The sequence below is a fragment of the Antechinus flavipes genome, chromosome 4 (assembly GCF_016432865.1).
Source record: "Antechinus flavipes isolate AdamAnt ecotype Samford, QLD, Australia chromosome 4, AdamAnt_v2, whole genome shotgun sequence".
Lineage (NCBI taxonomy): Eukaryota > Metazoa > Chordata > Mammalia > Dasyuromorphia > Dasyuridae > Antechinus > Antechinus flavipes.
Window position 1 is genome coordinate 425,628,884 of NC_067401.1, and position 12,273 is coordinate 425,641,156.

The 12,273-nt window shown below is 35.2% G+C and overlaps 1 protein-coding gene across 2 annotated transcripts in view; it reads right to left on the reverse strand.

Annotated features, from left to right (window-relative positions):
• Positions 1-12,273, reverse strand: part of PRRX1 (paired related homeobox 1) — a 90,490-nt gene that overhangs the window by 17,527 nt on the left and 60,690 nt on the right. For both annotated transcript variants that reach the window (XM_051998963.1, XM_051998964.1), the window contains exon 2: positions 2,647-2,822. In XM_051998963.1, coding sequence (XP_051854923.1) covers positions 2,647-2,822 — 176 coding nt within the window. The remainder of the gene's footprint in view (positions 1-2,646; positions 2,823-12,273) is intronic.

Sequence of the window (12,273 nt, forward strand, 5' to 3'; positions counted from 1 at the left end):
ATCTAAGTTCCATATTATCATGGAGTCAGTTTGATTCTATCTATGCATCTCTTGCACCAGGTATAGTACTAAGTATATAGTCGAAGTTGTACATAGAAATTAAGAAAGCATGTGATCATGAATGTTAACTTTTCAAATGGTCCTGTTACCCCAGTTCTCCTAAAAAATATCTGCATATTTATCCTGAGAGAAATCATTCACCCAGGAGTATTTTCAATTGAACCAACAATCATTAAGCATTAATCTCCTCTCATAATGTCCACTTTTGTACTGGTTTTCCCCAATTCTAGGAATGCCTTCCCAGCTTTGGAACATATTTCTGACCTTTAAAGCCCAATTCAAATTCTTCCTCCTCCAGGAAGCCTTATCAGGACCTGTAGATGTAATTTTTTTCCTCTTATATCCCATCTCACACGTCATTCTTTAACTCTGGTGCATTTATCATGCAATGTAATATAGTATTTTCTCTGTGTATGTATGTATATGTATGTGGCCTCTGTCTCTCTGTCTTTCTCTATTTCTTCCATATACATGTGTTTCTATGTATGTATATATGTATGTATATAATATCCATGAATATATAGATATATACAGATATTTTAACAATTTATAGATATTTAAATATTTATATATATATACCATATATATAAATATATGTCTACACACACACACACACACACACACACACACACACACACACACACATATATATATGTGTTTATTTTCACCTTACAAGACTTTAAACCTGAGGGCAGGAACTATGTTTTATCTAAACTTAACTTCTCTTCCAGTCCTTAGCACAGTGTTTTGCATGTGGTAGGTCTTAATGTGTGTTGCAATATATACTATGGCACTACAAAGTATCTTGTGAACTTAAAGTATTCTATAAACATGAGATATCATCATGATATTGATAATACTATATATGATTAGGAATTTAAAAGAATTATAAAATATAAACCCTGCCCTTAAGGGTACATAACCTTGTATGGTATAATGAAAAACATAAAACTTTGGAAGCAGAAGGATCTGGGTTCAAATTTGACCTATGGCCTTGGGTCATTTAAATCTCCCTGTATCTCACTTTTATCATCTATTAAAGAGGAGGGTTGGATTGAATTTCCTCTAAGATTCCTCTGTCTAATTCCAGTTCAATGTGATCTTGCCTGCATGTCACTTCAAATACATCATTTACAGACCAAAAAGAAATATTCGCCCTCAAGAGTTTTTTGAGGGCAGAAAAAGCAGTTTGGGTCATGTCACCACCCTCCATACCTCTCAAAGGTTCAGCCCTTCCTTCTCAAGAACCTGCCCCTATCCACCTCATCAGAATAATCGTGTATGTATATATGTATGTATCATAGCCAGACTTGGAAAGATATAAAACCTCCTTGTGTATTTTGGCTTACAAAACAAGCACAAATCACTCTCTTGAAAGAGGCATTTGTCCTAGAGAATCTTATTTGAATCACAGATTGCATTAAGCAACATTGCCCATTTTCTTAAAGGTTAGTAATCTGTTTCCAACTCAGAGATTCTATGGCAGTAAGATTTATTGCCTTCACATTTGAAAGATTTACTAGTCTGAGATTCTTTTTTTCCCATTTGCTCTTGCCCTAATTACCTCATTAGAAAGGGATAAAGGTAAATAATACTGTCTGTGCTAAAGTGCTGTATAAACATGAGCTCAGGTTTCTACTAAACTGACCTACCTGTTGTTCCTTATATACATGACTTTTCATGTATCATTATACCATTATATCTTTTTATAGGCTGTCTCCCTTGCCTGAAATGTTGTCTATCTTTACCACCACCTCTTAAAACCCCTACTTTCATTCAGAGTCTAGCCCAGATGCCATCTCCTATAAGAGGTATTTCCTGATTCTCTCCATTGGTAGTATTCCCCATCCCAAAATTATTTTACTTTTTTAATATATATCTATATTTACTTATTATATGTATGTTTTTTCCCTTCCAATAAGATGCAAGCTTCTTGACCATTGGGACTATTTCAATTTTTGCCTTGGTTTTTTTTGAAGGATTTAGAATATTGCAATTAATTAAGAAATGATTGTGAAATTGGGTTGAATGCTTGATTCAGATACAGAAAAACGTGGATTCAAATCCTAACTCCAGTACTTGATAGCTGTGAGACTATGAGCAAATCATCTACCTCTCTCAACCACAGATAACTTTATTTTTTAAAAATCTAATTTTTATGACCAGATCTTTCCATCTTACCCAGACTAGAAAAGCTACTTGAGGGCCCCATCCCATTCTGATTGTCATGGAAGTTAGGACCTGCTCTGTTTCCAATCAGATAACTTTCTAAGGCATAGAATTTTTACTCTAAGAAAAACTTGGACCCATAATCCATTAACTTATTTGTTGTTATGATGTAGTTTCATGATTCCTTCCTTTACCTCCTCTTATTTCTTCAACCAATCTGCTAAGTTCTACTCCATCTTATTTCTAAGAATTTAAATTATTTGTCCATGTTCTTATCAAGAGGAAGACTAGGGAGATCTTTGGATTCTCTTTTTGTGACAATATTCCAACTCTTCCGGAATTTCAAGATGCTATTTCTGGTTTAGGAATTTGTTTTCCCAAAGACTAATGTCTGGATTTCTGCAAGCATTTGCTTACCTGAACTCTGGCTTCAGTGAGGTTCACCCTGCGGGCAAGGTCTTCCCGTACAAAAGCATCAGGGTAGTGTGTCCTCTCAAAGACTCTTTCTAATGCCTGCAACTGACTGCTGTTGAAGGTGGTTCTGTTTCTCCTCTGCTTTCTCTTTTTCTTCTCCTCTGAATTCAGCTGATCATCTGAAAGAGAAAACAATAAAGGATATAAGGATTCCACTGATTTCTCTTTATACATCTAATCCAACAAACATGTATTAAGTGCCTACTAATTACATGGCACTCTGCTAGCCATGAGGGATATAAAGACAAATAAACCGGGGTTAACAAGATGGCAAGGATATAAAGACAAATAAAAAAGTCACTTTCCTAAACGCAATTACATTCTATTACTATTCTCCTACTCTGTTTTTCTGAATCTGTACCTCATTTGAGCCATACAATAACTCTAAGAAAGTTTAAGTGACTTCACATAAGGAGATACAGCCCTGATCTTACTTTCTAGCCTTCCAAAACCAAATATGAACAGCAAGAATCCCCTATTACTGATCAGTTATGCAAAAAAGCTTGTGGCTACCCATGATCAGAAGGACCTAATTGATGATCTAAAAGAATTATTTGGAGCGAAAAGGATGAGACATTTTAACTTGCCCAAAACAGAGAAAGAAGCAAAGCTAGGGCTAATGTTCTTGAGTCATTCAATCATGTCTGGTATTTTTGACCCCAAGAAAATAAAATCAGATATTACTTCCATTTCTTTTGCCTCTTTTTGACAGGAAGTGAAGAGACCACTTGCCAAGATTTCAGTTGTTTTTTTGTTTTCTTTTGTTTGGAGGAAGGGGGGGGGGAGAGTTTGATGTTCAGCTTCAAGCAAGCTTTTACATTACTCTCTTTCACTCTCAAGAAGAGGCTTCTTAATTCCTCTTCACTTTCTGCCATCAAAGTGATATCATCTGCATATCTGAGATTGCTGATAATTCTGATGACCTTAATTCCAGCTTTTGATCCATCCAGCATGGCACTTCACATGATTTAAATAAATAAATAAATTTAATTTAAATAAATAAGGTGTCAATATACAACCTTGTTGCACTACTTTTTTGATCTTAAACCCATTTGTTTTTCTAAACTCATTTCTAACTTTTCCTTCTTGGACCTCAAAAGACAAGGAACATGATCCAGTACCCCCATCTCTTTGAGGATTTGCTATATTTTGTTATAATTTACAGTAAAAGGCTGTAGGAAAGTCAATGAAGTAGACATAACTGTTTATTTGAAACTCCCTTATTATGTCCATAATCCAGAGAATGCTGACATTTTTGGTTCCTAATTTCTTTAAATCTTTGAGGATACAGTAATTCTTGGTTCACATATTGCTGAAGCTTAGATTGTAAAATCTTAAGTATAATCTTCCTGACATATCAAACCAGCCAATTGTTCAGTAATTTGAACATTCCTTGGCATTGGATTGGATTTGTTTAGGATTGGAACATGAAGTGATTTTTTCCATCTAGGAGCCACTGTTGAGTTTTTCAAATGTGCTAGCATATTGAGTGCAGAACTTTAACAGCATCATCTTTTTAGGATTTAAAATAGTTCATCTGAAATTCCATCACCTCCCCTAGTCTTGTTAGCAATGCTTCCTAAGGTCCACTTGACTTCATTCTCCAGAATAGAAATCCTAAATGAATAACCCAACATCATGGTTATCAGTAATATTAAGATCTTTCTTATATAATTCTTTAATGTATTCTTTGCCATCTTTTCTTAATCTTTTTTCCTTCTGTTAAGTCTCTACCAATTTTATGTTTTATCATGCTTATTTTTGCATGGATATACAAAATATTTCAATTTTAATATCTGGATATCAAAGATATCTTGATATCTCAAATTTTCTTGAAGAGATCTCTTGTCTTTCCCCTTCTAGTGTGCTTTTTTTTATTTCTTTGCATTGCTCATTTAAGAAAACCTTATGTCTCTGTTATTCTCTGGAATTCTGCCTTCAATTGGTTATATCTTTCACTTTCTCATTTAGTTTTCACTTTTCTTTTTTCTCAGCTATTTGTAAAGCCTCATCAGGCAGTCATCTTGTTTTCTTGCTCTTCTTTTTCTTTGGAATTTGTTTGTTGTTGTTGCTGCTGCTATATCTGTCTCCTAAATAATATTATGAATCTCTAAACATAATTTTCAGCCTCTCTAACTACCATATTTAATTTCTTAAATCTGTTCATCAACTCCATGTTATATTCACAAGGGATGTTGTTTCAGTCATGTCTATATGATCTGATGATTTTACCCACTTTCTTAAATTTAAATCTAAATTTTTAATAAGAAATGCATGATCTGAGCCACAGTCAGCTTCAAGTCTTGTTTAAAGTGACTGTATAAAAGCTTCTCTACTTTGGCTGTAAAGTATAGAATCAGCTTGATGTCTATATAGACTATCTGATGATATCCATGTGGAGAGTAGTCTTTTGGTTTGATAAAAAGGAGTTTTTGGTATGACCATGCATTATTTTGAAAAAATTATATTGGCCTCTGCCCTGTTCCATTTGTTACTCAAGGCTGAACTTGCCTGTTATTCCAATTATCTTTTGATTTCTTTCTTTAGCATTCCAATCCTCTATGATGAATGTGACATCTCTTTTTTATATTATTTCTAGAAAATGTTTTATGTCTATATAGAACTGATCAAGTTTGATCTCATTGGCATCAGTGGTTGGAGCATAGCCTTGTAACTATTGTGATTTTGAATAGTTTGTCTTGGATTCAAATAGATATCATTCAGTGATTTGTGAGATTATACCCCAATATAACCAGGGGTAGAGCCTCAACAAAATTAGACATACCTGTAATACATATATTTTCATTTATGGGATTCAGAAACCTGGCAGATTCAATCTGACTTCTTGAGATAGAGGAGGAAGAGGAAAGAGCTAAGATTTATTCCCACTGGAAATTTTACTTTGTTTAGTTTTCACTCCATAGCTTCTTGGAAATGGCATGGGATTCTCACTTTTCAATAACTAAGGATTCCAGGATCTATTCTACTGGAATAATAACTAAAGCTTCTTTAAACAGGAAAAAAAAGTACCTATTGACTGGGAAACAGTTGAATAATTTGTAGCACAGAAAATAATGAATATTGCTATAAGATAAGAAATTATGAGAGAGACAACATGATTCAGTTGATAAAAAGTCAATTCTAGGATCAAGAAGATTAGTGTTCAAGCCCTGGTGATATCATATTGGGTTTCATGAAGGTAATTTGATGGACAAGAATTCTCTAGAAAAAAAAGCACACTAGCTAAATGATCGGGGAAGATCCCTTAACCTCTTAGTCTTCTAAACATCTCTCTAAACTGTCAGTTAAAAGTTGAAATTTCAATCTGAATTGGTGCATGAAGGAGGATAAAGGTGGAGAAGGAATTCATACTAGGATTTCCCCACGTTGAAGAAAGCACAGAAGACACACTTCTGCCCCACCTTCCACCCCTTAAAATAATAAGTGAAACAATGATTATAAGGAATTTGAAAACATGGTAACACTTAAACAAAATAGTGGAGACAGAAGAAATAAAATCAAGAGAACACCATTCACAACAACCACAATAGTGTTTAAGAGTAATGAACAGAAGAACCCTGATTTATTGGACTGGGTCCAATGCACAGAGTCAGAGCTTGAATATCACCCTCAAGGGGAGCATCAGAGGCCCCCCTAATTTCCTCTGCGACAGTATTTACTGTTCAGTCATTTTTCAGTTGAGTATGACTCCATGACCCCATTTGGGAGTTTTTTTGATACTGTGACAATATGAATAATAACAATATTACAAGACAATCTTATTTGGGAAAATTACAACTGACAATCTTGATCCTAAAAAAAAAATTGCTGATGAAACATTCCTCCCTTCTCTTCGTAGAATGATGAGGGATCATGGGTATGGAATTTGTATATGCTATCAGTGGTCACAGTATCAGATTTGCTTAAAGTTTTTTTTCTTTGTTACAAGAAAGGATTCAGCAAAGGAATTTATTTAAGGAGAAATGAAATAGTTTAAAAACAAAAGGAAACCATAGAACTTTAAAACAACAACAAAAACAGATTGAAGTTATCTGAGATACTCTTATCAATATCAAACTAAGCTAACTCTGAGTATCTAGGAGATTCTATGTCTTCCAAGAAAGAGGGAGTAGAACAAATAGACTTCCTATAACAGATCTCTCCAAAATAGGTCTCTGAGAGTGTGAAGGCTGAGACTTTCCCAAGTACTACCGATGTCTACAATTGCCTTTAGCCTCAACCTTTTTCCGTAATTCACTTTTGGAAACCTGGCAAGCCAATTACCCAGTCTTCCATCTTCTACGTCTATAGGCAGTGATTAGTGTATAACCAACCCTACATCCCCCACCCAGCTCAAGTCAGGAATGATGGATGTGTCAAGCTGAGCAGAATACCAGCTGTGCTAACACTACTGACAAACCTGCTGCAAGGGGCCAGTCATGAAGCCCCGCCACTTATCCCATAGATCTCTTGGAGATTTACAACTCAGTAAGCTATCAAAACCCAAATCATACATTTAGCCTGCTGAACCAGACTTTGGATTCCATTCCCAAAAGTCTGCCTCTCCCCAAATAGCAAACCACCAAGAGAAAATTCCAGGCAAGTAACTAAACATTTTTTCAACATATAAGTAAGGCAGTCTTGGCAGTGTTATGACAATAAGCGCAGCTGTAAATGACTCCAGTTGAATTGAATTTGAATAGGATTCTCAGTTAATTATTCTATCTCATTCATTCAACAAACATTTATTGAGTATTCATTTATGCAAATCTATTATAACTACTAGAATAAACTTCAACAACGCAAGAATAATAGTGGTTTTCTTAATCTTGAATATATTTCTACCAAGTGAAAACTTTGTTTTAATATGATTTCTTACACCTATCCTGAGATTTACGGTTTATACTTGTCTACTATCTCATTTTTTTTCACAGCAACTTTAAGAGGTAAGCAAAGTAGGTATAATTATTTCCACAATACAGGCAAGAAAACTAGCACAGAGATGCTATGTGTCTTGGCTGTATTTGTACTACTAATAAATAGGTGATCCGAGAGAGAATTCAAGTCTCCTGATTCCTTGTTATATTTTAGTCATATCTGACTCTTTGTAAAAGTCATTAGATTAAGGCAACCTGAGGTCACACACCTAGGGATGTCTGAGGCTGATTTTGAATTCGGGTCCTCTTGACTCCAGGTCCAGTGCTCTATCCTCTCAACCATTTAACTGTCTTCCTCCTGATTCCTAGTTCAGTGCTTTTTCAGCTAATGTCAATTTCCCAGTTCTAATATGTTCTCAAATATTCCACAAAGAATCATCAACTACTCTATCGCTTAGAAGAATAAAGGGAAATAATATAAAAGTGGCAACACTATCTCCTTTGGGAAAGTGCCATCTTTTAGCAACTGTAAAGCAAGTGCAATATTTTCCCATTTATAATGTATTGCAGACATTCTTCTCAATCCTCAGTCAATGAATCTATTTGTCATGCTTGTCAGGACACTGTGACCCATGAGTGCAAGGGTTCCATGACCTTTGACATCTAAGCATGGCTAAGAGATTCAGAAGGTGTTATCAGGGATGCTGCTGTCTCTGACCTTGTGGTCCAGCCTCATCACTAAGTAGTGCTTCAGTCCACATAATATTGCTAAGTTCTCTGGTTATTTGTGATATAGTCTAATACACAAGATTTTGTCCAAAGGCATCCAACACACAAGGGGATCCCCACATAGACACATCAGGAAAATCATTCAGGTAACTCCTCAAAGTTATGTTGTTGTGCCCCAAAGAAGTCTCATCTGGATCTCTCACTGTCCCTTCTAAAACTCAGCTCTGGAGTCATTAAGGTCTGTTTAACACCAGCCACTAAAGCTTGGTTTTTCTACTTTTACAAGACCCTCAGAAAAGGAGAGAGGCTGGTACCATCCTTAGGTCTGCTGTCATCTGTGGTACTGTCACCCTGATTGTGATAACAAGGCAGTTCAAGTCTCTCCAGGTGTTCTGATCCTGGATGACAGGTGTCACAATCCAAACTAGAAGATCCACTTATAAAAGCAAAAATCTGGAAAAGAACTTCAGAAGTTATGCTGACTTTTAGTTGGTTTATTCTTACCCACCCAACTGAGATGAATTTTTTAGACCCTTCTAAAAGAGAGACTGCACAGCTTCCCCCAAGAAAGAAGTTCCAGCAATTTGTGTTTCATATTGCAGGAACTTCTTCCTCAGGTAAAATTCCAACTCCTCTGTGCTGCCATTTAACCCTATTCTCTCTTGTTCTTTTGAATTTCAGTCACGCAATTAGTGCTTAATGAGACTTTTTATGTCTGTTCCCAGAATTACAAGTGTAGTCCCTCAGTTTTTCTTTGAAGCAAACCTGTTGTTAATCCAAATTCCACTGGCTAGCCACCATAAACCACTAGTTCTCTTGAGATGGGAGGGGGGAATGGAGAATTATAATATATGACAGGGAGCAAACAACTATGATGCCTTGAAAGATTCTGGCAGTAGCTCTGAGTGAAATCCTTGTTGTGTGTTTGCTGTTACTGTTGTTGTTTTAACAGATCATAACACCCCTCCAGATGAATTTGGGTATGAGAAAAAAAACATGTAAATAAAGACAGCCTAGAAATTCTCCTTCTGGCAAACATTCTTCATGGGACAAGGTGTAATGGAAAGAGAAGACCAGTGGGCAGCGAGGACAGACCTTCAGTTACATAGTATGTCTGTCTTTGCTCACTCATTCCAAACTGTTAGCTCCTTGTTTTTCTTTCCTGACATAAAAGACCACAATCGGGTACAGTATCTTTAGAAGCAAAGAGGAAATGTAAACATTACAGAAATTTGCAAATGTTGGATACTGGAGAGACCCTTCTCTGTAATAAACAGTTTTATCAGACCTCACACTCAGTTTGAATGAAGGGTAAGAAAAGAGATGGGGCTAAACACTTCGTTTTCTGACTTTGGTCTTATATCCTAAACAGCTTTCCAGAGAAAACAGCTTTAATTCATATTGATCTTTAGAACTTTCTGCCCAAAGATGCTCACATCCCATAATGTATCACAGATCATATCATTTTTTGGGATACTGAACTGAGCAGTATTTAACAAGCCTCAGAATAACCATAGGGCAAATCAAGATATCCAAAATAAAGAGAAGTTAGCTTTTATTGATTCCTCTCAGTTAGAGATGACTCTCCCTTCTCAAAGTTCTGTAGAAATTCATACCTTTCCTATAGACTTAATGTATTTGAATTTGTCTTGTAGCTTTTTGTATGCCTTTTGTTTTTAATCTTCCTCCTCCTCAATAAGCTATAAACTTCTTGAAGGCAGGGGTCATATCTGCTATATTTTAGCTCTCAATGTCTAAGACAACACCTTGTATATAGTATATATTCAAAGAATATTTGATTAATTGAATTGAACATTTAAGTAAACAATTCATAGATAAAATGATTTAAGGCTGAAAGAGACCTGAGAAGTTTTTTATGTCAACTAACATTTTATAAGTGAGCAATCAGACCTATAGGAGTTGTGATTTGTCAATATCACACAGCAGTAAATGACAGCCCGAATTCAAACCAAGTCCTTCCTTCAAATTTAGTACATTCCCTATTATATCAGGAGTTTGTTTGCTTGTTTGTTTTTTTTATTTCCTTGAATTAATTATTTCCATGTAGACTTTGCCACTGGCTTTGATTTCAACTAAAACAAAAATAAATAAATAAATGGATGAATGGATAAATAAATAAATAAATTGTTCTCAGGATCATAGACTTAGATCTGGAAGAAATCTTAGAAATGCTTGAGCCCAATTTCCTTATTTTATAAAGAAGTAAACTGAAGCAAGATAGGCAACTTGCTCAACATGACATTGTAAAAATAACTGATTTGAATCCAGGTTCTCTGATTTCAAAGCCAATGTCTTTTCCATTAAACATAATATTTTACCCTTCTATTTCATATATAAATGCACATATTCATCCTGACACTTGACAGTGCCCTTACTGTAACATCATCAGAGTAAAAGAGGCACTTAAGAAAGTGTTTCCAGGAAAGATGCTTTTCAAAACTCATCTTTGCTTAGCATGGAAGTTTCAGGTCCATTTAGGGAGAATATAATCTAATAACTAAAAAGGAAAGATGGAAAAGAGGATCTGCATTTGTCCCTACTTAGCAATACTATTGCTGCTTCTAGCAGAATGGTTTCTGACCAGGTAAAGACTTTTCTCACCTATAATGGTAACTCTAATGCAAATATTCTCTGTGACCTCCACAAACTCCACAAACTCACTCTTTTGAGTGTCTATGTATGTCTATGCAGTTGAAAGGTTTCTTCTGGAAAAGGAGATATCCTGTGTCCTTTCCTCCCATAACTTGGTTCTTGTTTAAGATCTAAATCTGAATCTCTTTTCCCAGCTCATCCCAAATGCCAACTTTTTTCCATGGGACGTTTCTTGGTTACCCCAGCCCTTTCTTCTCTTAAATTTTGCAGAAATTCTCTTGAAAATCAGTAATGTACTTTCTTATATTTTCTAATTGTTTCTGCTTTGGCCAGAAATCCTCAAAAAGCCATCTAAAGATACACACACACACACACACACACACACAGATATATATGTGCATATATGTATATATGTATATCAGTCTATCTGTATATGAATGATCTTGGCCATAGATAAGGGCACCCCTACTAGAACTATTCATACTTGACTGCTCTTCTAAACCAGAAGATTATATTCAGCCACAGTAAAAGTTCATCTACTTGTGATACTTAGATCATTTTATAGAGTTTAGAAAGGGATGGGAGTGGGGACTGGAGAGTGAGCACAAGAATAAGTATATATTTTCTATGTCATCCCTGATTAATTACAATTTTGGAAGAATTGGGAAGAATCAGTTCCCTTCTGACAACACATCTTTTTTCTCCTTGTTCACAAAAACTGATATTCCAAGTAGAAAGATGAAGAGTTCCTTGTCCTAGTTTATAATGCACATCAGAAACAAATCTGTAACAAACTACAGCCATTGAGGATGAATTATTTATTCAGAAGGATTACATTATGACTTGGGCATCAAAAATGAGTTAGAATTCTAAAATGGGGCCACTACCTTAATTAAATTTCTAAGTCACATTGTCATTTATACCTAAGAAGAGAGAGGCCTTCCCCAACTGATTCATGGAAACTGAATATAATCAAGAGAGAGATTTTCCTTGCCAAAAAAAAGAAGGATCCTGCCATCTCTTTTGAATCATTAAGTAATTTTTATGCAAAAAATATAAGGGATTGTATTCATTGAAACTAAAATAAAGGGTTTTCCAATGTAGGCATGATAGAATTCTGAAAAATATTGCTATCCTAGGATTATTATTTAGTAAAAACCCATGAAGCATATAATTCATACAACCATCCATGGACTTAGAATGAGGAAGACCTTAGCTCAAGATCCTCTTTTGACATTTAATAGCCATGTGATCACTGAGAAATTGTGTAATCTCTCTGAACCTCAGATAATTCTCAAAAATTAAGGCATGCATTTTATATATGTGTATATACACAATACACATACATACA